Source organism: Chiloscyllium plagiosum, chromosome 41 (genome assembly GCF_004010195.1).
Source record: "Chiloscyllium plagiosum isolate BGI_BamShark_2017 chromosome 41, ASM401019v2, whole genome shotgun sequence".
Taxonomy (NCBI): domain Eukaryota; kingdom Metazoa; phylum Chordata; class Chondrichthyes; order Orectolobiformes; family Hemiscylliidae; genus Chiloscyllium; species Chiloscyllium plagiosum.
The window spans coordinates 8,475,625-8,498,509 of NC_057750.1; the positions used below are offsets into that span (position 1 = coordinate 8,475,625).

At 43.7% G+C, this 22,885-nt stretch overlaps 1 protein-coding gene across 5 annotated transcripts in view; it reads left to right on the top strand.

Annotated features, from left to right (window-relative positions):
- Nucleotides 1–22,885, top strand: part of LOC122542817 (neuronal PAS domain-containing protein 3-like) — a 433,604-nt gene that overhangs the window by 133,555 nt on the left and 277,164 nt on the right. For all 5 annotated transcript variants that reach the window (XM_043680887.1, XM_043680884.1, XM_043680886.1 and 2 more), the window contains one exon: nucleotides 5,411–5,655. In XM_043680887.1, the coding sequence (XP_043536822.1) occupies nucleotides 5,411–5,655 (245 nt within the window). The remainder of the gene's footprint in view (nucleotides 1–5,410; nucleotides 5,656–22,885) is intronic.

The following is a 22,885-nucleotide window of genomic DNA, read 5'->3' on the forward strand; positions in this document are numbered from 1 at the left end:
TGGCAAATATATTTTTCACTTGAAGATTAATTTGCTTCCAGACTGGGTAAGCACAATAGGCTTTATAAGCGCAATGTTAACATGCTCAGCATGTTAATGATAATAGGAGGAAGCGACGACTCCTCAGATGCTGCCTGACCCGCTGTGCTTTTCCAGCACCACACTTTTTTGACTCTGATATTAATGATATTAGTCTAATCATCAATTGCTGATCAGGGATTAACTCTGTGGGTTAGTTTATTTTAAACAGTAAAACACATTATAAGTTAGAAAGCAGACATTACAGCTAATCAGTGAATTTCTGTGTATAGCTTACAGACCTGTAGCAGACTAACTGATAGGTAGAGTCACACCTCAGTCGACTGTGTGGAGTTTGCACATTCTCCCCGTGTCTATGTGGGTTTCCTCCGGGTGCTCCAGTTTCCTCCCACAGTCCAAAAATGTGCAGGAGAGGTGAATTGGCCATGCTAAATTGCCTGTAGTGTTAGGTGTAGGGGAATGGGTCTGGGTGGGTTGCGCTTCCGCAGGTCGGTTTGGACTTGTTGGGCTGAAGGACCTGTTTCCACACTGTAAGTAATCTAATCTAATCAAACAACACTGGAAACCCACAACAGGAATCCTTAAAAGCAAACTGTCTTAACGGCAAGGTGCACGTATAGCAGGCTCATGACACTCTCCAGAGACATGAATTTATAATCACAGCTCACAATCCTTTTCACAAACAAAAACAGAAATTACTGGAAAAGTTCAGCAGATCTGATAGCATCTGTGGAGAGAAATCAGAGTTAATGTTTCTGGTCGAGTGACCCATCCTCAGAACTTTCTGAGGAAGGGTCACTCGAACCGAAATGTTAACTCTAATTTCTCTTAACAGATGCTGCCAGGTCTGCTGAGCTTTTCCAGCAATTTCTATTTTTGTTTCTGATTTACAGCATCCACAGTTCTTTTGGTTTTTAATCACAATCCTTTTGCTGGACAGACCGATTCAGACCCCTTCGGTGCACCACCCGAAGACACAATGGAGGTCGTCTTCTTTAATTCTGATACAGATTTGTTTCAGGAGTTTTTTCAGAGGAAAGAAGCTGCGAGTTTTCCAATGCTTTCATGTTAGAGATGTTTCATGGGTCCAAATAACAGGAAGAGTGTGGTTGACTGATAAACCTTATTGTGTCACGAGCTGGAACATTGATCAGGATGTATACCTGTTACACATTGTTGTAAATGTTGTCTCTATATGTTGGAATTAGGAATAGAAGTGTCACGCATGGTATTGTCTAAGGAGATTCTAGATATAACCCTATTTTTGCATAGCTCCTGCACGTGAATCTGGTAACATTTTGCATCTGTTATCTGATTTAATACCATTTTCCACATACAGTTGTCTATTCTGGTCACAGCGATTTGGAGTGAGTGTTTCTGAAGCTACTTCGTACAGTTTACTTTTGGAATTCAATGCCAGAAGAAGCGACCCCGGGCAGTCTTTACACATTCCACTCAGTATTATTTTTCTCTCTCTCCCCCTGCAGCTGTGTAAATATTATAATGGTTTATGTCCCTTCCTGGCAAGAAGCCAACTATCGACATTTCGAAAAAGAGAAAAGCCAAAGAGCTGCGGGTACTGGAAATCTGAATAAAAACAGAAACATTGCGCGTTCTGGTGCATAGTCTGTGGCCCCGAAGTGTTTGCTTTTCCCTCTGTCTCCACAGATCTGCCAGACCTGCTGAGTTTCTCCAGCATATTCTGTTTTTATTTCAAACTTGTTTCCTAAAACCCACCTGGCCAACACTCCATACGTTTCCGATGTTTTACTGCTTCCTTCAAACATTCACTCCACGCGTGAGGCCTCTGTCGTTCGGTGGAGGGGGGAAATGCGCGTACTGATGGAAGATTCTGGAAGTGCTCAGCCGTTGGGCCAGCATCGACGGCAAGCGAGCGAGACTGACGAGTTCGCGCCTTTTTTGCCCCCTCTCCGAACTGGGAGCAAATGGGTTTAAGCAAGAGGGGAGTGCTGTGATGAAGAGGGGACTGGAAAACACGAGGAATTACATTGAAGAGGGGGTGATGGTGGGAGGTCAGGAAAAAAAACGAAGAGAAGGCGATGGCGTGAATGAATATAAGGGCTGAAGGAGGCCATTCAGCCCGTCGAGCCTGCTCGTCCATTGTCATAATCTGGGATTGACTGTTTTGTGAGTGAACAGTCACAGGTTTTTATTGAACATAACTATAGGGTGGTCGTCGAGGGTGCTTTTACCTGGAGACTTATTACCCGGTCTTCAGTTCAATGGTGATCAACATGTTCAGCAGCTAGTCTCCGAAATAAAGTATAATTCCCTTTATCCACACTTGTCCTCCAAACGTTGGACTCTCTCATCAATTAACTCGGGTTTGAATATATTTGGCGATCCTGAAGCCTCTGAAAGGGAATTCCAAAGGCTAATATCCCTCTGAGTGAAGAAATTTCTCATCATTTCTATTTTAAATGGGTTTACCGTAGTTCTTGATTGCATCCCCACGAAAGAAAACATCCTCTTAGTATCCATCCTGTTAAGCCCCTTCAAACTTGTATGCCTTTAATAAGATCATCTCTCATTCTTCAAAATTCCAATGACTACAAGCCCCAACCTGCCTGACCTCTCCTCGAAAGCAAAACTCCCTTCATCCCAGCAGTCAGTCGAATGAACTTTCTCTGAATAGCTTCCTTTGCAAATGGAGAAGGTTGATGGCATAGAGACGGGCCCTTTGGCCCAAACTAGTCCATGCTGATCAAAATGTCCGTCCATGCTAATCCCATTTTCCTGCACTTTGCACATATCCTTCTAATCTTTTCATATCCATGTATTTGTTCCAATTCCTTTTAAGTGTTGTTAATGTACCTGCCTCAACCACTTCCGCTGGCAGCTCATTCCATATGCGTACCACCCTCAGGTTCCCTTTTATTCTTTCCCATCTAACCTTAAACCGGTGTCCTCGAGTCCTTGATACCCAACCTTGGGAAATAGACTGAGTGCACTCACCCTATCCATCCCTCTCAATATCTTATACACATCTAAATGTTCCCCCTCAGTCTCCTGCAATCTAAAGAAAAAAGTCCCAGCTTGCCCAACCTCTCCCTATAACTCAGACTATTGAGTCCAGTTAACATCCTTGTAAACGTCTTCTGCACTCTTTCCAGTTTAATAGCATCCTTCCTATAACAAGGTGACCCAAACTGAGCACAATACTCTCAGTGCAGCCTCACCAATGTGCTGTATAACTGCAACATAATTTCTAAACTTCGATACTCAGTGCCCTGACTGATGGAGGCCAGTGTGCTAAATGTTTTCTTCACTGCCCTGTCTATCTGTGACTCCATTTTCAGAGAAGTGTGAACCTGAACTCCAAGATCCTTCTGTTCCACTACACTCCTTAAGGCCCTACCATTCACCGTGAAACTCCTACCTTGATTTGACTTTCCAAAATGCAAGACCTCACACTTATCTATATTAAACTCCATTTGCCATTTTTCAGCACACTTCCCCAGCTGATCAAGGTCCTGCTGCAATTTCTGATAATATTTCTCTTTGATGGCAGCACAGTGGCGCAGTGGTTAGCACTGCTGCCTCACAGTGCCAGGGACCCGGGTTAGATCCTAACCTCGGGCGAATGTCTGTCTGTGTGGAGTTTGCACATTCTCCCAACGTCTGTATGGTTTTTCTCCAAGTGCCCCGTTTTTCTCCCACAATCCAAAGATGTGCTGGTTAGGTGAATTGGCCAAGCTAAATTGCCCATAATATTCAGGGATGTGTAGGTTAGGTGCATTAGTCAGGGGCAAATATAGGGTAGGGGAATGGTTCTATGTGGGTTACCTCTTTGGAGCATTGGTGTGGACTTGTTGGACAGAAGGGCCTGTTTCCACACTGTAGAGATTCTGAGTTCTTCTTCTAAGTCCATGATACTGCCTATTTTAATGTCGTCAGCAAACTTACTAATCATGCCTTGTACATTCTCATTCAAATCATTGATAGAGATAACAAACAGTAAAGGACCCAGCACCGACTCCTGAGGCACTTCACTAGTCACAGGCCTCCAGTCTGACAAACATCCTTCCACTATTATGCTCTGCTTCCTCTCATAAAGCCAATTTTGTATCCATGGTGGTAAGTCACTGGGCTAGTAATCCAGAGGACCTTGGCTCATGTTCTGGGGTCATGGGTTCAAATACCACCATGGAAGATTGCAAAATTTGAATTCAGTGAATTAAAAGTTGGACCGATGGTGACCATTGTTGGTTGATGTAAAAACCCAACTTCAATTTGCCATACTTATGTGTGACTGCAGATCTATGGCAATGTGGTTGACTCTAAACTGCCCTCTGAAATGACTCAGTTTCAGGGAAAGTATGGGTGGGCATGTTTTTTTTGCCTTTGATGTTATGTTATAAATGTTTTGCTTGATATCCACTTCTCATGAAAGAATAAAAAAAGTATGTCCCTCCTTACGTAAGGAGTCCAAAATTGTAAACAGTATTTCAAATGTTCAGAAGCTGGAATTGTAAACAACTGGAGAACAAAGTTATGATCTGAAATTGTTGGACTTAGTATTGAGTCTGTGGGTCTTCAAAGCGTCTAACAGGAAGATGAAATTTCTGTTTCTTGAGCTGGAGTTGAACTTTATTGGAAGGAAGAGGACAGACGTGGTGAGAAGCAGAAAATTAAAACTGCAGACGGCTAGAAGCATTAGGAATGAACTTGTTCTTTCCCCCTTAGAACCCTTTGACACTCCCCACCTCTGTTTTACTCTCCCAAAAAACCTACTCTTTACCTGGCTGCTGAGCCAGAGAGTGTCAATGGTTCTTCACTGGGACTAATGGAGTCCACTCCAATCCAGTCTGGTGCTCAAATACATTCCATGCAATAGCGAATGCAACTGGGTGCTAATGCCTTCCAGAATCCAGAGTTTAGTAACTGCCCAAGCTGAGTTGAGTTTCATATAGAGTCATAGAGATGTACAGCATGGAAACAGGCCCTTCGGTCCAACCCGTCCATGCTGACCAGATATCCCAACTCAATCTAGTCCCAACTGCCAGCACCCGGCCCATATCCCTCCAATTATCTGGGACTATTTGTTGGAGAGATACTGTTTCGAACTTCCAGCTGCTCCTGTCTTGGAAGTGTTTGATGGGGACAGTGTTTTGAGAGTTTTACTCTGTATCTAATCCTGTTCTGTATCGTGTGTGTGTGTTTTTTTGATGGGGTGTGTCAGTGTAGAGGGAGCGTTATGCTGAGAGAGTTTAATGGTTTCATTCAACATAAGTAGGGATTCTCCTTAACCAGAATGACTTTGGGCACAAGAATAAAAAAATGATGAAGCAGTCTAGAATGGTGAGGGAATGAAAATCTAATGACAGAATGTCTTTGTCCTCTTTCCCAGTTTGCAAGCCCTTCGGAAGGAGAAGTCTCGCAATGCTGCTCGCTTTCGACGGGGGAAAGAAAACTTTGAGTTCTACGAATTGGCGAAGATGCTTCCACTCCCGGGAGCTATCACCAGCCAGCTGGACAAGGCCTCCATCATCCGGTTGACCATCAGCTACCTCCGGATGAGGGACTTTGCCAATCTGGGGGATCCCCCATGGAACCTGAGGATTGAGGGGCCCCCACCTAACATCTCTGTAAAAGGTATGTTGAGCCAACAATGGCAAGCTAGGGCAGAATGGGCCTATCCTCTCTGGTGATTGGATGGTGACGTTGGCGAAAGTTGTGAAATTCTGAGAGGCTTGGGCAGGGTATCTGTTGAAAGGCTGTCTCCTCAACTGGTTGGACAATCTAGAACTTTGAGTCATAGTCTCAGGATAAGGGATCAGCAATTTTGAATTGTGAGAATGAGATTCTTTGTGAAGAAGGTGTGAGTCTTTGGAATTGTCTGCTCCAGAGAGATTGGCCTTGGTGTGACTAAGATGGGCACATGTTAATTTAATTCGCACTGTGATTTTATTAAACGGCCAAGCAGGCGTGAAGAGACACACAGCCATGTTGACTGATTCTTAAATTTCCTCTGAAATAGCCGAACAAGTCCCTCAGTTCAAGGGCAATGAGGGATCTTCAATGAATGCTGGTCTTGCCATCAAAGTTCACATCCCATGAAAGAATAGACAAAAATATTTGAGTGAGAAGAAAGAAGCAAGGATGATGATGGCTCTTTCCATCCTGTGAGAGATGCCTCATCTAGATGGGTATATGAATAGGAAGGGTATGGAGGGATATGGGCTGGATGCTGGCAGGTGGGACTAGATTGGTTGGGATAGTTGGTCAGCATGGCCAAGTTGGACTGAAGGGTCTGTTTCTGTGCTGTACATCTCTATGACTCCATCTGCAGTGGATCACCCTGGTCAATTGTGCATCCCAAATTTTAATTGCTGCACCCTTTGATAGCCTTGCTCTCAGCTGCCTGAAGCCCAAACTCTGAAATACTCTCCTGAAACCTAGACTACTTATTTGACCAGACATTTGGTCATCTTCTGTGACTCAGTGTTGAAGTTCGATTAATAATACTGTTGTGAAGAGCCTGGTGGCACTTTTTACTGTGCTTACCACCATTCTTATAGAGAGGGACAGATACAATGACGTGAGCACATGCAGTGAAGTGCACAGACAATGACATGTAGTCGCAATGATGCACACATGCAGTTGACCAGGGTGATCCATTGCAAATGGAGTCATTGAGATGTACAGCACGGAAACAGACCCTTCACTCCAACTTGGCCATGTTGACCAGCTATCCCAACCCAATCTAGTCCCATCTGCCAGCACCCAGCTCATATCCCTCCAAACCCTTCTTATTCATATACCCATGATACCGACACAATGTTATGTACAGATGCAGTGACACACAGATACATCATGCAGTCGCAATGACCTGTGCACAGCCAATGACATGCAGACACACCGATGCATATATGCAGTGACACGCACAGATACCATAACGTGCACACAATGTCTGTATAAACACCATGATGTGCACAGTCACAATGACAAGCACAAATCCACAAAATACACAATCCCACACACATGCACAAGGTTTCTGGAGGATGAATTGAGTTTAAAATTAATGACCAAAATCAGCTAAACCACAGTTGCTTGCATTTATACATCATTCTTTAAAGCAGTAAAAGTCCTGAAGATCCTTCACAGCAATGTGATCAAAGGTTGACACTGAGCCATATTTGAAGACGTTTGGAAAGGTAGCCAAAAGCTTTGTCAAAGGGATCAGGTTCCAGATGAATCTTGAAGGAAGCAAGAGAGGTGGAGATATTAAAGAAGGGAATTGCAGAGCTCGGGAGCCTTGGCCATTTGAGGATAATATCACCAGTGGTTGAATGATTAAGGGATGTGCTTGATACCTGAACTGGAAGATCGAAGAGCTGTTTACAAAGGTTGTAGGTCTGGAGGAACTCGCAGAGGTCGGGAGCAGGTGAGGTCATGGTGAGGTTTGAAAAGGAGGAGGAGAATTTTAAAACCAAGATGTTTCAGGGCAGGGGATTATTGCAATTCAGGGAGCACAGGGGTGGTGGATAAATGGGATCCTAGTGTGAGTTATGTTCGGGATATGGCAAACACAAAAGTGTTGTACAGCTGTTGATACCACACCAAGGGAAAGTGTGAAAAATCACTTCATTATCAAGGTGGGTAACTCTTAATACTTTGTCAAATATCCCTTTTTGTTCCCCTCTTCAATATGACTAATATACAAAAAAGATGGAAAAGTAACCCAGTATTTTTCTGTAACACTTATAGAATTTTTTTACTTGGTTTGTCCATTAATTTTTATGGGCCAATTTTGGAAAGTCAACCCCAGGCTCATCGAGCCTGCTGTACCTTTGAATACAATCATTGCTGATGTTAGGCTTCAACTGTACTTTTTTGCCATCTCTCCATTCTGAGACACCAAAAGACTGTTCCAGACCTAAATATACTCAACAATAGACCATCCACAACCCTCTTGGATAGAGAATTCCAAACATTCACAACTCAAACAATGATCAAGAAGTTTTCCACCATCCAGGACAAAGCAGCTGGCTTAACTGACCACCAACTTCAATACCACCTCCTCCGTCACTGATGCACAGTGGCAGCAGTGTGTACCATCTACAGGATGAACTGCAGTAATTCACCAAGGCTCCTTTGGCAGCACCTTCCAGACCTGTGATCACTAACACCTATAAAAACAATGGCAGCACATACATGAGACCATCTCCCCTACAAGTTCTCTCCAAGTTGCACACTGTCTTGACTTAGAACTACTGCTCAGAATTCCGTTACAAATTCTCTTGAACTATGGGGGTCTTTTTGCTCCCAAAAGAAGCAAATTTGAATTCAAAATCCTTATTTTGCTAGTTAGGCAGTGGCTGACTGATATGTTACTGGTCTAATAATCAAGAGCCCCAGGCTAATGTTCTTGGGACATGGTTTGCATCCCTCTGTGGTAGATGGTGACATTTAAATTCAGTAAAAATCTGGCAACCAACTAATACCCTTTAGGGAAAGGAATTCTGCTATCCTTACCCAGCCTGGTCTACATGTGACTGCAGACCTACATCAATGAGATTGACTCTTAACTTCCCTCTAGGAGAAAGTGAGGACTGCAGACGCTGGAGAGTCAGAGTTGATAAAGCGTGTTGCTGGAAGAGCACCAACAGGTCAGGCAGCATTCGAGGACCAAGTGAGTTGAGGTTTAAGGCATGACCTTTCTGTCCTGAAGAAGGGTAATGCCCGAAATGTCGATTCTCTTGCTCCTCAGATGCTGCCTGACCTGTTGTGCTTTTTTCAGCACCACATTTTATCAACTCTTAACCTCCCTCTGAAATGGTAAAATGAAACACAGAACTGTGGATGCTGGAAATCTGAAACAACAACAGAAGTTGCTGACGAAATTCAGCAAGTCTGGCAGCAGCTGTGGAGAGAGAAAAACAGAGTTATTGTTTCGAGTTCACTGACCCTTGTTCAGAACTGTATTTTTAATTTTTCTTCTTCCCTGACTTACTATCAATCATCCCTTTGTCTGTCTAACTATCTCTCTCTCTCTGTCTGTGCTCTGTCCCCACTTATCAGCTAACCGATTTGCCTCTCCCCACCCCCATCATCAGTATAAATACCATCTTTTCCTAGCTGCAATCAATTCTGAAGAAGGGTCACTGGACTCAAAGCATTAACTCTGTTTCTCTCTCCATAGTTGCTGCCAGACCTGCTGAGTTTCTCCAACAATTTGTGTTACTGTCTGTCAGAAATGGTCCTGGCATATCACTCCGTTCAAGGGGCAAATAAGGATGGGCAACAAATGCCCCTCACCTATATCTCATGAATGAATGAAAAAATAAAAAGTTTCTTATTAATGAGGTGCAGTTTTGATGTGATCCGTCTAGAATATATTTTGGGACCCAATCACTCCTTTATAGCAGACCTCCACTGTATATTGACATTCCTTCAGTGCCATGGGTCAAAGCATGGGAACTTCCTCCCGAACAGCATTTTGGGTGTCCTATACCACATGCACTGTAGCAATTCAAGGAGGCAGCTCCCCATTACCTTCTCAAGAGAATTAGGGATGGGTAGTAAATACTGGCCCAGCCAGTGATATCCTCTGCCTGGACAAAATAATCTTGCAGGACTAATGGGGGAGGGGAAGCCAGACCTGCCCTGACAGACTCCTCTTGTGCTAAAAGGCGCAGTCAATTACTTTCAACATTTTGTTGGACCAGTGACTCGTCAGCTGCCGATTCCAGTTAGTGCTTCAGCTGCCTCATGTCTGATCTCTATAAAATAGGTCGCTCATCAAGGTTGTGATTTATCATCAGTTTTGTTGTGGAGATACTAAAATGGGCTTGTTTCCTTGATTGAATTGTTAGTGTTCGCTGGAATGACAGTGGAGGAGTGAAAAGCAATCAACTCTTTTTATTTAAACCCCATTGTAACCGCACGGAAAAAACACTTTAATTTAGACAGAATTTGAGTAGAATTCAGTCATCCGTAGGGTGATTTGCTGAACAACTTAACAGGGAAAATGCTCAGAATGGGTGATATAAGTTGGCCCCAGTGTCTGTCTTTTCTGGAGAGTAAAAGAAGGGCAAAGATTTTAGTGTTTTGTTCAGGGACACAATCTCAGGATAAGGGGTTGGCCATTTTGGACTGAGCTGAGAAGGAATTTCTTCCCTCTGAGGGCAGTGAATCTTTGCTATTCTCTGCCCCAGGTTCAGTCATTGAGGATATTCAAGATAGAGATTGAAAGATTTATACATATGAAAAATATCACGGGATATCAGGATAGTACAAGTAGATGGTGTTGCAGTAGCTGATTTCATTGAATGGAAAAGTAGCCAAAAGGGCTTAATGGCCTGTTCCTGTTCTTTAGTCCTACACTTCCAAGTCCAGACTCTAACCATTCACAAAAACAATAGCAGTGTTGCCCTGTCAGATTGCAAGTCCGGGCATGCCTTTAATGGTTACTCCGGAAAGATGTCAGAAGGATGACATCCCTCTATCCAGTAACTCCCATCTCCTCACTTATCTCCATCTCCCATATGAAGAAGCTTTTATCTATGCTTTAGTTTCTTCCAGAATTTACTACTTTAAACTATAATATGACTCCAGTTTGCTACATCACTGTCCTCCTCTCCCTTACCCAATAATCTCAGTTGGCTCCTTGTCCCTCAAATCATTAAAATTCAATTCCTTTCATTGCTTTAAACATCTATGGCATTTGTTGCAACAATTCACTGAGGATTCTTAGATAGTACCTTCCAAACCTGTGACCTCTACTGTCTGATAGAACAAAGACACGAGAACATCGTCAACCACAAATCTGCCTCTAAGCCACTCACAGTCCTGACTTGGAAATTTATGTCATCATTCCTTCAGTGTTGCTAGGTCAAAATCCTGGAACTCTCTTCTTAACAGCATTGCAGGTGTCCCTATTCCACAAGAACTGCAGCGGATCAAGCCGCCATCTTCTCAGGGGTAGTTAGGGATGGGTAAGAAATGCTGGCCCAGCCAGTGATACACATAGCACATGAATGAATAAAAAAAGATAGAAATTGGGTGACCACGTTGAGAAAAATAAACATGCAAGTCTAGAGGACTGGCCCTGTTGCTTTAGAATAACGTAGTTTGGGCCAAATAGAGTCATAGAGATGTACAGCACGGAAACAGACCCTTCGGTCCAACCTGTCCGTGCCGACCAGATTCCCAACTCTATCTCGTCCTACCTGCCAGCATCCGGCCCATATCCCTCCAAACCCTTCCTATTCGTCTACCCATCCAGATGCCTTTTAAATGTTGCAATTGTACTAGCCTCCACCACTTCCTCTGGCAGCTCATTCCATACATGTACCACCCTCTGCTTGAAAAAATTCCCCTTAGGTCTCTTTTATATCTTTCCCCTTTCACCCTAAACCTATGTCCTCTAGTTCTGGACTCCCTGACCCCAGGGAAAAGACTTTGTCTATTTATCCTACCCATGCCCCTCATGATTTTATAAACCTCTATAAGGTCACCCCTCAGCCTCCGACGTTCCAGGGAAAACACCCTTAGCCTATTCAACCTCTCCCTACAGCTCAAATCCTCCAACCCTGGCAACATCCTTGTAAATCTTTTCTGAACCAGTTTAAGTTTCACAACATCTTTCTGATAAGAAGGAGGGCAGAATTGCACGCAATATTCCAACAATGGCCTAACCAATATCCTGTACAACTGCAACATGACTCCCAACTCCTGTACTCAATACTCTGACCAATAAAGGAAAGGATACCAAACGCCGCCTTCACTATCCTGTCTACCTGCGACTCCACTTTCAAGGAGCTATGAACCTGCACACCAGGGTCTCTTTGTTCAGCAATGCTCCCTAGGACCTTACCATTAAGTGTATAAGTCCTGCTAAGATTTGCTTTCCCAAAATGCAGGACCTCACGTTTATCTAAATTAAACTCCATCTGCCATGTCTCAGCCCATTGGCTCATCTGATTAAGATCCCGTTGTAATCTGAGGTAACCTTCTTCGCTATCCTCTATGCCTCCAATTTTGGTGTCATCTGCAAATTTACTAACTATATCTCTTACGTTCACATCCAAATCATTTATGTAAATGATGAAAAGTAGTGAACCCAGCACAGATCCTTGTGGCACATCACTGGTCATAGGCCTCCAGACTGAAAAACAACCCTCCACCACCACCCTCTGTCTTCTACCTTCGAGCCAGTTCTGTATCCAAATGGCGAGTTCTCCCTGTATTCCATGAAAACTAACCTTGCTAACCAGTCTCCCAACGCAAACCTTGTTGAATGCCTTACTGAAGGCCATTTAGATCACATCTACAGCTCTGCCCTCATCAAACCTCTTTGTTACTTCCTCAAAAAACTCAATTCAAGTTTGTGAGACATGATTTTCCATGCACAAAGCTATGTTGACTATCCCTAATCAGTCCTTGCTTTTCCAAATACTTGAACATCCTGTCCCTCAGGATTTCCTCCAACAACTTGCCCACCACCAATGTCAGGCTCACATGGTCTATAGTTCCCTGACTCGTCCTTACCACCTTTCTTAAACAGTGGCACCACATTAGCCAACCTCCAGTCTTTTGACACCTCATCTGTGACTATCGATGATGCAAATATCTCAGTAAGAGGCCCAGCAATCACTTCCCTAGCTTCCCACAGATTTCTAGAGTACACTGTCAGTTCCTGGGATTTATCAACTTTTATGCATTTCAAGACATCCAGAACTTCCTCCTCTGTAATATAGACATTTTTCAAGATGTCACTATCTGTTTCCCACATTTTATATCTTCCACATCCTTTTCCACAGTAAACACTGATAAAAAATACTCGTTTAGCATCTCCCCCAGCTCCTGCGGCTCCACACAAAAGGCCGCCTTGCTGATCTTTGAGGGGCCTTATTCTCTCCCTAATTACCCTTTTATCCTGAATGTATTTGTAAAAACCTTTTGGATTCTCCTAAACTCTATTTGCTAAAGCTATCTCATGTCCCCTTTTTGCCCTCCTGATTTCCCTCTTAAGTATACTCCTACCGCCTTTATACTCTTCTAAAGATTCACTCGATCTATCCTGTCTATACCTGATATAAACTTCTTTCTTTTTCTTAACCAAACCCTCAATTTCTTCAGTCATCCAGCATTCCCTATAGCTACCAGCCTTTCCTTTCACCCTAACAGGAATATACTTTCTCTGGACTCTCATTATCTCATTTCTGAAGACTTCTCATTTTCCAGCCTTCCCTTTACCTGTGACATCTGCCCCCAAGCAGCTTTTGAAAGTTCTTGCCTAATACTGTCAAAATTGGCCTTTCTGCAGTTTAGCACTTCAACTTTTTAGATTTGGTCTATCTTTTTCCATCACTATTTTAAAGCTAATAGAAGTGTGGTCGCTGGACCCAAAGTGCTCCTCCACTGACACCTCAGTCACCTGCCCTGCCTTATTTCCCAAGAATAGGTCAAGTTTTGCACCTTCTCTGGTAGGTACATCCACATACTAAATCAGAAAATGTTCTTGTACACACTTAACAAATTCCTCTCCATCTAAACTCTTAACACTATGGCAGTCCCAGTCGATGTTTGGAAAGTTAAAATCCCCTACCATAACCACCCCTATTATTCTTACAGATAGCTGAGATCTCCTTACAAATTTGTTTCTCAGTTTCCCTCTGACTATAGGGGGTGTGTAATACAATCCCAGTAATGCGATCATTCCTTTCTTATTTAACAGTTCCACCCAAGTAACTTCCCTCGATGTATTTCCGGGAACATACTCCCTCAGTACAACTGTAAAGCTTATCAAAAACACCACTCTCCCTCCTCTCTTGCATCCCTTTCTATCCTTCCTGTAGCATTTGTATCCTGGAACATTAAGCTGCCAGTCCTGCCCATCCCTGAGCCATGTTTCTGTAATTGCTATGAAATCCCAGTCCCATGTTCCTAACCATGCCCTAAGTTTCTCTGCCTTCCCTGTTAGACCCCTTGCATTGAAATAAATGCAGTTTAACTTATCAGTTCTACCTTGTTCTCTACTTTGTTCCTGCCTGCCCTGACAGTTTGACTTGCTTCTGTTGTCATCTGTACCAGTCTCAGATTGATCCCTTTCCTCACTAGTTTAAATCCTCCTGAGCAACTCTAGCAAATGTCCCTGCCAGAATGTTAGTCCCCTTCCAATTTAGGTGCAATCTGTCCTTCTTGTACAGGTCATTTCTACCCCAAAAGAGCTTCCAATGATCCAAAAATGTGAATCCTTCTTCCATCCACCAGCTCCTCAGCCATGCAGTTTTCTGCTCTATCCTCCCATTCCTGCCCTCACTAGCTCGTAGCACCGGGAGTAATCCAGATATTACTACTCTCGAGGACCTCCTTTTTAAATTCCTGCCTAACTCTCTGTAATCTCCCTTCAGAATCTCAACCTTTTCCCTTCATATGTCATTAGTTCCAATGTGGACAATAACCTCCTGCTAGTCCCTTTCCCCCGTGAGAACATTCTGCACCCTCTCTGAGACATCCTTGATCCTGACACCAGGAAGCAACACACCATTCTGATTTTTTGTTGCTGGCCACAGAAACGTCTGTCTGTACCTCGGACTAGAGAGTCCACTAACACAATCGATCCCTTGGAACCCTACGTACCCCTTATTGGATTAGAACCAGTCTCAATACCAGAAACTTGGCTGTTCATGCTATGTTATGGTGACCTCCTCTCCCTAATGTCTATTTTTTAACCATATTGTGGAAAGTGGGGTGTGAGACAGTTGGTCCGGCTAAAACCAAATTATTTTAAAAAAGAATTAAAGCATTTTTTTTCAACATAACCCTTGAAGGCTCCCCGTCTGCAGCCACCACCTTCCCTGGGACATAGCTAAGGCATCAGAGCTGTTAGTTCTCTTCCTAAGGCTTATTAACCTCAACAGCAAACATCCCACTGTGGGCATCAGGAATACAGATTATGAGGCTGAATTCAGACCTTACGTTCTGCACTGGGAATATGATGTAGCCCGGAACTAATTTTCTGTCATTCTCTTTCTCTCAATGCTGTCTCTTATGCCTCCAGCATATTCCTGTTCAACCTATTCTTAAAATCATAGAATCCCTACATTGTGTGGGCCATTGAGTCCACACTGCCCCTCCGAAGAACATCCCATCCAGACTCACCCGCTAACCTATCCCTCTAACACTGCATTTCCTGTGGCCAATTCACTTAGCATGCACATCTTTAAACTCTATTGGCAATTTATCATGACCAATCCACCTAACCTGCACATTTTAGACTGTGGGAGGAACCCACACAGCCACGGTAGGGAAACATGGACAGTCACCCCAGGCTGGAATCGAATGTGGGTCCCTGGTGATGTGAGACAGCAGCACTGTCCACTGAACCACTGTGCTGCCCCATTCTTGGAGGGCAATACTTTAAACATTTTCGTCCTGTGCTCAGGAATTGGTCTCTCCTTACCCCACCAGCCTTTCTCCTCCAAAACCCCCAATTAAAGATCACCACATCCCCCTCACCGATCCATTTATTGTTCCTCTGAGTATCTGCTCCTCTGGCCTAATTCCTTGCTAATTTTGAATGAACCTCCTGAATGTACTTCAGAGCGGTTCCCTAAAGATGTTGTAGTCCAGCGGCTCAGCTGAGAGATGAATGGATGAAGACAGTACAAAAAGCAAGACTTGTATTGACATAACACCTTTCGCTATGACAATACAACCAATGAGTGTTTGTGTCTGAAGTGAATGTTTGTAATTGATGGTATACAGCAGTCAATGTACACACAGAGACCTCCCACAAAGAGATAATGGCTGATGTTTTTCTTTTCCCCAGTTGCAGGCTAAGAGGAGATTTGAAGGAAGTTTTGAGCGAGTTGGACAGAGTAGATAGGGAGAAACTCCTCCCACTCAAAAGGATTGAGAAAAAGAGGGCACAATTTGAGACCGATTTGCAAAAGACGCAAGGATGATGTGAGGAGAAAAGCTTTTTCACACAGTGAGTAGTTAAGGTCTGGAATGCATTGCCTGGAGATGTGGTAGATGCAGATTCATTTGAGACATTTAAGATAGTGTTGGCTAATTATTTGAGTAGAAATGGTGTGCAGGGATATGGGGAAAAGGTAGGATACCGGGAGATAGCTGTGAATCGTATTTGGAGAGCCAATGCAGATGCACTGGGTTGAATGGCCTTCATTGGCATCATAATGATGCTGTGATTATTGGGCAAGGCACAGAGAGTGGTGCTGAAGCTCCTTGGATGCTGCCTGAACTGCTGTGCTCTTCCAGCACCACTAATCCAGAATGAGGGATTAAATAAGTCCAGCTCAGAGAGGAAATGGTGCCCTCATTTTAAAGTGGCATCCAAATGATGCCCATGAGTCGTTTCTATCCTTTGATGTTGCCCGGTTGGGTTACTGTGTTGGGATTCTGAAGTGTTTTATGTTGGAATTGGAGCAGGCTGCGAATTTAGTAGCTTTTCAGCACTTGTGCCATCCTTGAGCATAGGTATGAACAGCAAAACTGACTGGGCAGTCATATGGACAGAAGGTGAGAAAGAAATACAGTCACATTGTCACAATGTGCATGCACATATACATAAATACCCTCCATACATGCATGTGTGTTCATCCTGCTGAACAAGACGTACATTGTCTGTTTAACATATAATTAGGCATAATTGCTTGAAAAAAAACCCCAAAAAACAGAGTAGGTGGAGCATTCATTGATGTTGTGTTGGTTAATGATAGCCTTGAACAACAGCTCTTAATTGCCTAAGGACAAAGCTATTAGGAGTGTTATGTACTGTAAACACACAGCTGTGATGTCTCCGTATGCAAATTCGGAACATGCAATTAAAAAGGAGTTTAAAGAAAAGGGGGAACAGCCTGCCTGCACAACAGATACCTTCAGTGAAACATTGCAAATGCTGTGACAGTATCACCCAGCTTCTGTTGTAGTTTCATTTTATGATAGGTACTTACTGCTGCTGATTCCACCACATGACTCTGGAATACAAGCTAGTGCTTGTGTTGCATCTTTCACACTTGTAGGATCAGCATCTTGGTGGGGGTGGGGTGGTGTACCATTGTCCAGAATCTGAATTTGGACCAACCCTTTAAATATGGTGGCTACAAGAACAGGTCAGAGGTAGGGAATCCTGCAGTGAGTAACTCACCTCTCAAAGCCTGTCCACCATCGATAAGGCACAAGTGATGGAATACTTCCCACTTGCCTGGATGGGTGCACCTCTGACCACACTCAAGAAGCTCTACACCATCCAAGACAAAGCAGTTCACTTGATTGAGACCACATCCACAAACATCCACTCCCTCCACTACCAATGCTCGGTGGCAGCAGTGTATACTATTTACAAGATGCACTGCAGAAATGCACCAAAGATGCTCAGGCAGCACCTTCCAAACCCACAACCACTTTCATCTAGGAGGACCAGGACAGCAGATACATGGGAACACCATCCTCTGCAAGTTGTCCTCCAAGCCACTCATCCTCTCAAATTGAAAATACATCACCATACCTTCGGTGTTGCTGGGTCAAAATCCTGTACTCCCTTCCTGATGGCATTGTGAGTGTCTCTACACCACACAGACTTCAGCGATTCAAGAAGGCAGCTAACCACCACCTTCTCAACAGGAAATTCGAGATGGGCAATAAACGTTGGTCTGGCCAACATTCTGTGAATGAATAAAAACAGTCCCCAGAGGATGTAATGGCCGTCACTGGCAACAAAATGTGCCCTGTATATAACGCCTTTAACAAAATGTCCAAGTGTCTTCACTTAAATGTTATGAAATAAAATTTGATACCGAGTCACATGAGGATATATTAGGCCAGGTGGCTATAAATTATTTCAAAGTGGTAGGTTTTAAAGTATCTTAAAGGAGGAGACAGAAAGGTGGAGAGCTGTAGGGAGAGTATTGCAGAGCTGAGGATCTGCCATTCATGATTAAAGTAGGGATGATGAGACCAGGATGATAGGAGAGCGGAGACTAGAATGGTAGAAGAGCGGAGATCAAGATTAGAAGAACACAGAGATCTTGAAGGGTTATGTGCATTGAGAGGATTACAGAGATAGGGAGGATGTGGCCATGGAAGGATTTGAAAATGAGGGTTAGAATTTTGATATCAAGATATTCAATCCTGAGGAGACTAGATGTGGAAGGATGTTTTTTGTTATGGAATCTAGAACTAGGGGTCATTGTTTGAAATGAAGGTGTTGGCCATTTGAAACAGAGGATGCTACCTTTTTCTCACAGAGGGTTGTGAATCTTTGGGATTCCCTTCCTCAAAAGACAGTGGATGTAGAATTTTAAATATTTTCCATCAGTATTTACTGTGGTGAAGATATGGAAGCTGGACAACTTGAAGAATTAAACAGCGATATCTTGAAAAGTATTCATATTACAGAGGAGAAGATGCTAGATGTTTTAAAATGCATAAAGGTGGATACATTCCCGGGACCTGGTCAGGTCTGTCCCAGAACTTTGTGGGAAGCTGGGGGGGGGGGGGGTGATTGCTGGGCCCCTTGCTGAAATATTTGTATCATCAATAGCCACTGGTGACATGCTGGAAGAATGGAGGTTGGCTAATGTGGTGGCTATTATTTAAGAAAGATGGTAAGGAAAAGCCAGGAAACTATCGACCGGTGTGCCTGATGTCTGTGGTGGGTAAGTTGTTGGAGAGGATTCTCAGGGACAAGGTCTGCATGTATTTGAAAAGGACTGATTAGGGACCGTCAACATGGCTTTGTGTGTGGGAAATAGTGTCTCACTAACTTTATTGAATCTTTTGAAGAGATGACAAACATGAAGGCAGAGCCGTGGACGTTGTCTCTGTGGACTTCATCAAGGCGTATGAGAAGGTTCCGCATGATCGACTGGTTAGCAAAGTTAGATCATATGAACCCAGGGAGAGCTAGCCATTTGGATGCAAAATTGAATTGAAGGTAGGAAACAGGGTGGTGGTGGAGGCTTTTTTTTTTGGACTGGAATCCTGTGACCAGCAGTGTGCTGCAAAGATCAGTGCTGGGTCCACTGCCTTTTGTCATTCAGATAAATGATTTAGATGTGAATGTAGGAGGACCGGTTAGTAAGTTTGCAGGTGACACTAAAATTGTTGTTGTAGTGCACAGTGAGAAAGGTTATCTCAGAGTTCACCAGGACTTTGATCAGATGAACCAATGGGCCAAGGAGTGACAGGTGGAGTTAAATTTAGATAAGTGTGAGGTGTTGTATTTTGGTAAGACAAATCAGTGCAGACCTATACTTAATTGAGTGTGTTGTTGAACAAAGAAACCTTGGGATGCTGATTCATAGTTCCTTGAAGATGAAGAAGGCATTTGGTACACTTGCCTTTATTGATCAGTGCATTGAGTATAGGAATTGAGCTGTCATGTTACGGCTGTACACGACATTGGTTAGGCCACTTTTGGAATACTGTGTTCAATTTTGGTCTCCCTGCTACAGGAAAGATATTGTTAAAGTCGAAAGGGTGCAGAAAAAAATCCAAAGAATGTTGCTGGGGTGGAGAGTGAGCTATAGGTGAGGCTGACTGGGCTGGGGCTATTTTACCTGCAGGCTGATAGAGGGTTATAAAAATCATCAGGGGCATGGATAAGGTGAATAGCCGAGGTCTTTTTTCCAAGGTAGGGAAGTCCAAAACTAGAGGGCATAGGTTTAAGGTGAGAGGGGAAGGAATTAAAAGGGACCTATGGGTAATGTTTTCACACAGAAGGTGGTGCGAGCATGGAATGAGCTGCCAGAGGAAGTGGTGGCGGCTGGTGCAATTACAGCATTTAAAAGGCATCTGGATGGGTACATGAGTAGGAAGAGTTTTGAGGGTTATGGGCAAAACGCTGACAAATAGGACTAGATTAATTTAAGATATATGGTCAGTGCAGACGAGTTTGACTGAAGGGTCTGTTTCCATGTGTACAACTCTATCAATCTATTTTTAAGGCAGATTGAGAGAGTTTCATGATAACCAAGCATTATCAGAGGATATGCAAAAATGAGGCTGAGCTGACCTTACAATCAGATCAGCCAAGATCATATTGAATGGGGGAAGTAGGTTGGAAGGGTCAAGTGACCTATTCTTCTGTGTTTGTATGCTGCTTGATCAGGAACCAGCGCATGGGCTGATAGAGGAACGCAACTGAGTGCGAGTTATGACACAGCCAGCTGCATTTTGGATGACCTCAAGTTTAAAAGGGTATAGAACATGGGACAACAGTCAGGAGTGGTCAGGGATAGCCCAGACTAAAGATCCATGCTGTATTGTTCTATGACTATGAGAGAGGGCTGAGTGAGAGATTCAGCAGGTGGACAGAAAAGGGGCAAAGCTGTGTGCTGTGATGGAGGTGGAAATAAATGAGGTTGGAGTTCTGCTAGGGTCAAATATGACACCAAGGTTACAAAAATACTGCCTTAATCTTGGATTGTTCTTGGAGAGGGATGGAGTTGGTAGCTGGGAAACAGGATTTGGAGCGAGGACTGAAATAATGTCTACAGTCTTCCAATATTTAATCAGCTAATGAGTTATTTTTGAAACTTGGTGGCTTGTTGGCAGCTTTCCACTTAGCCTTATTTCTCTGCCCTTTCTTTACACAAGTTTCTTTTTGCAAATACCTTTCCATTTTCCTTTTAAGACCTATTATCAAGTTACAGGGGCAGGAGAAGGCCATTCAGTCACTTCAAACTGTTTCTCTATTTGCTCTCGGTCAGTTGATATTTCAACACTGTTTATGCCCAGGTGGATGACTGACTGACACCGGACGGGTCCTTGATGGTCAACAGTCTGCTTGTGCAAAATAGCACATCATGTAATACTAATGTGATGGCCTTTGGCGCAGGCTGAAGATCTACCTATGCAGGGGGGTGCTCAGTGAACAGGAGCTGAGAGAGCAAGCAGCCTGGTTTAATTAGTCAACTGGGCACCTGTCCCTTAGCGCAAATCCTTGGTGGTATTGCCCTCTGGACTGTAGCTCCGTGCCTCCTGCCTGTGGATGGGAGAGAGCCCATCAGGATCGTGAAAGGTTGGCACATGTTGGCTGCCAGTGTCCATGGATGAGGGATGATTGAGGTTCCTGCCCATGGATCGATCCCTGAGCTGCTGTTTGGTGGTGAGTGACAGGCAGGCCTGTTTGGCAGGAAGATAGGACGCTGAATATTATTGAAGCAGTTTACAGTATTAATGAGACAGTTAACAAATTATAATCTTCATAAATTGACAACTCTTCCTCCCCCCCACCTGGCCCGGTCTATTGAGACACTCACCTGATCGCTTGGCAGAAGCAAAAAAAAATGCTCCTGATATCCAGATAGGCCTCATCAGCCCCCTCACCCAATTCTGCCCCAAAGTCCATGTCACTCAGGCACCATGAGACGCCACACAAAAAAGATTATCCTCAAATAGATTTACAGGAGGTCCCCAATTTATGAACGTCCAACTTACAAATGCTCTTACTTGTGAACAGGATCTCGTGTGAGGGGTTTCATTTTACAGACCTGATATATAAACATTTCTTGTACTTAAAAGTGGCGATTTTATATTGTCCTGCATTGTGTCCCAATCTGCATACAAATTGACTTGCAAACAGGCTCCAAAATGGAAGTCATTCACATAATTCGAGGAATTCCTGCGTTAGTGATCGTCATCTTGGGTTGGTCTGCCTCACAAATGAAAGCATGATTATTTCTGGAAGAGTGTGTGCATCAAAGCTTTGTGTATTGTACATCCATACAGATGCAAGAATGCCAAATTTCAAAGGGAGTAACACTTCATATTGCATGATAAAAGCAGTATTGATTGATTAGTAGATTGACTTTGATAAGTTGATGCACCATCATGGAGAGTGTACCATCTACCCTGCATCTACCTTATCAAATCCCTTTGTAGTCTTAAAAACCTCCCTAAAGTCACTCCTCAGACCTCCTTTGTCTCAGGGAAAGACTCTCAGCCAGCTTTGCCTTTCTTGTATAGTGTTCCCTCCCAGTTCTATCCTACAGTATTCTGATTACAGCCTGTTCTGTTCCTGACAAGATTTTTTTGAAACAGGCTCAAGCTACAGAAAAACATTCTATTCCTGCAGAATGTCCCACCACTCTCACCTTAATGAGATAGGAAAATAAATTGTGAAGGATCATTGCCATAAGTGCAGTTTATTTAATGTGCACATTCCATTTACACAGCATTTGCCACAAGCTCATCATTACTGACCTCTTCCCAAAATGAAATGGATTCCCACTGCTGCACAAGAACACAAATAGAGGAAGGAATGACCATTCAGTTCAGCAGCATTTCCACTCTCCAAATCTCACACAGACTGGTCTTTGTCATTTATTGCAAGGGGAATGAAATATTAAGGCTGGGAGGTTTCACTGAAATATTAAGGCTGGGAGGTTCCACCTGGTGCTCCCGCGAGGAGGTTGAGCAGTTCATCAACTTCACCAACACATTCCACCCTGACCTTAAATTTACCTGGACCATCTCTGACACCTCCCTCCCCTTCCTGGACCTCTCCATCTCCATCAGTGACGACCGACTTGACACTGACATTTTCTACAAACCCACCGATTCCCACAGCTACCTGGATTACACCTCTTCCCACCCTAACTCTTTCAAAAATGCCATCCCATATTCCCAATTCCTCCACCTATGCTGTATCTGCTCCCAGGAGGACCAGTTCCACCACAGAACACACCAGACGGCCTTCTTCTTTAGAGACCGCAATTTCCCTTCCCACGTGGTTAAAGATGCCCCCCAATGCATCTCGTCCACATCCCGCACCTCCGCCCTCAGACCAAACCCCTCCAACCGCAACAAGGACAGAACGCCCCTGGTGCCCACCTTCCACCCTACC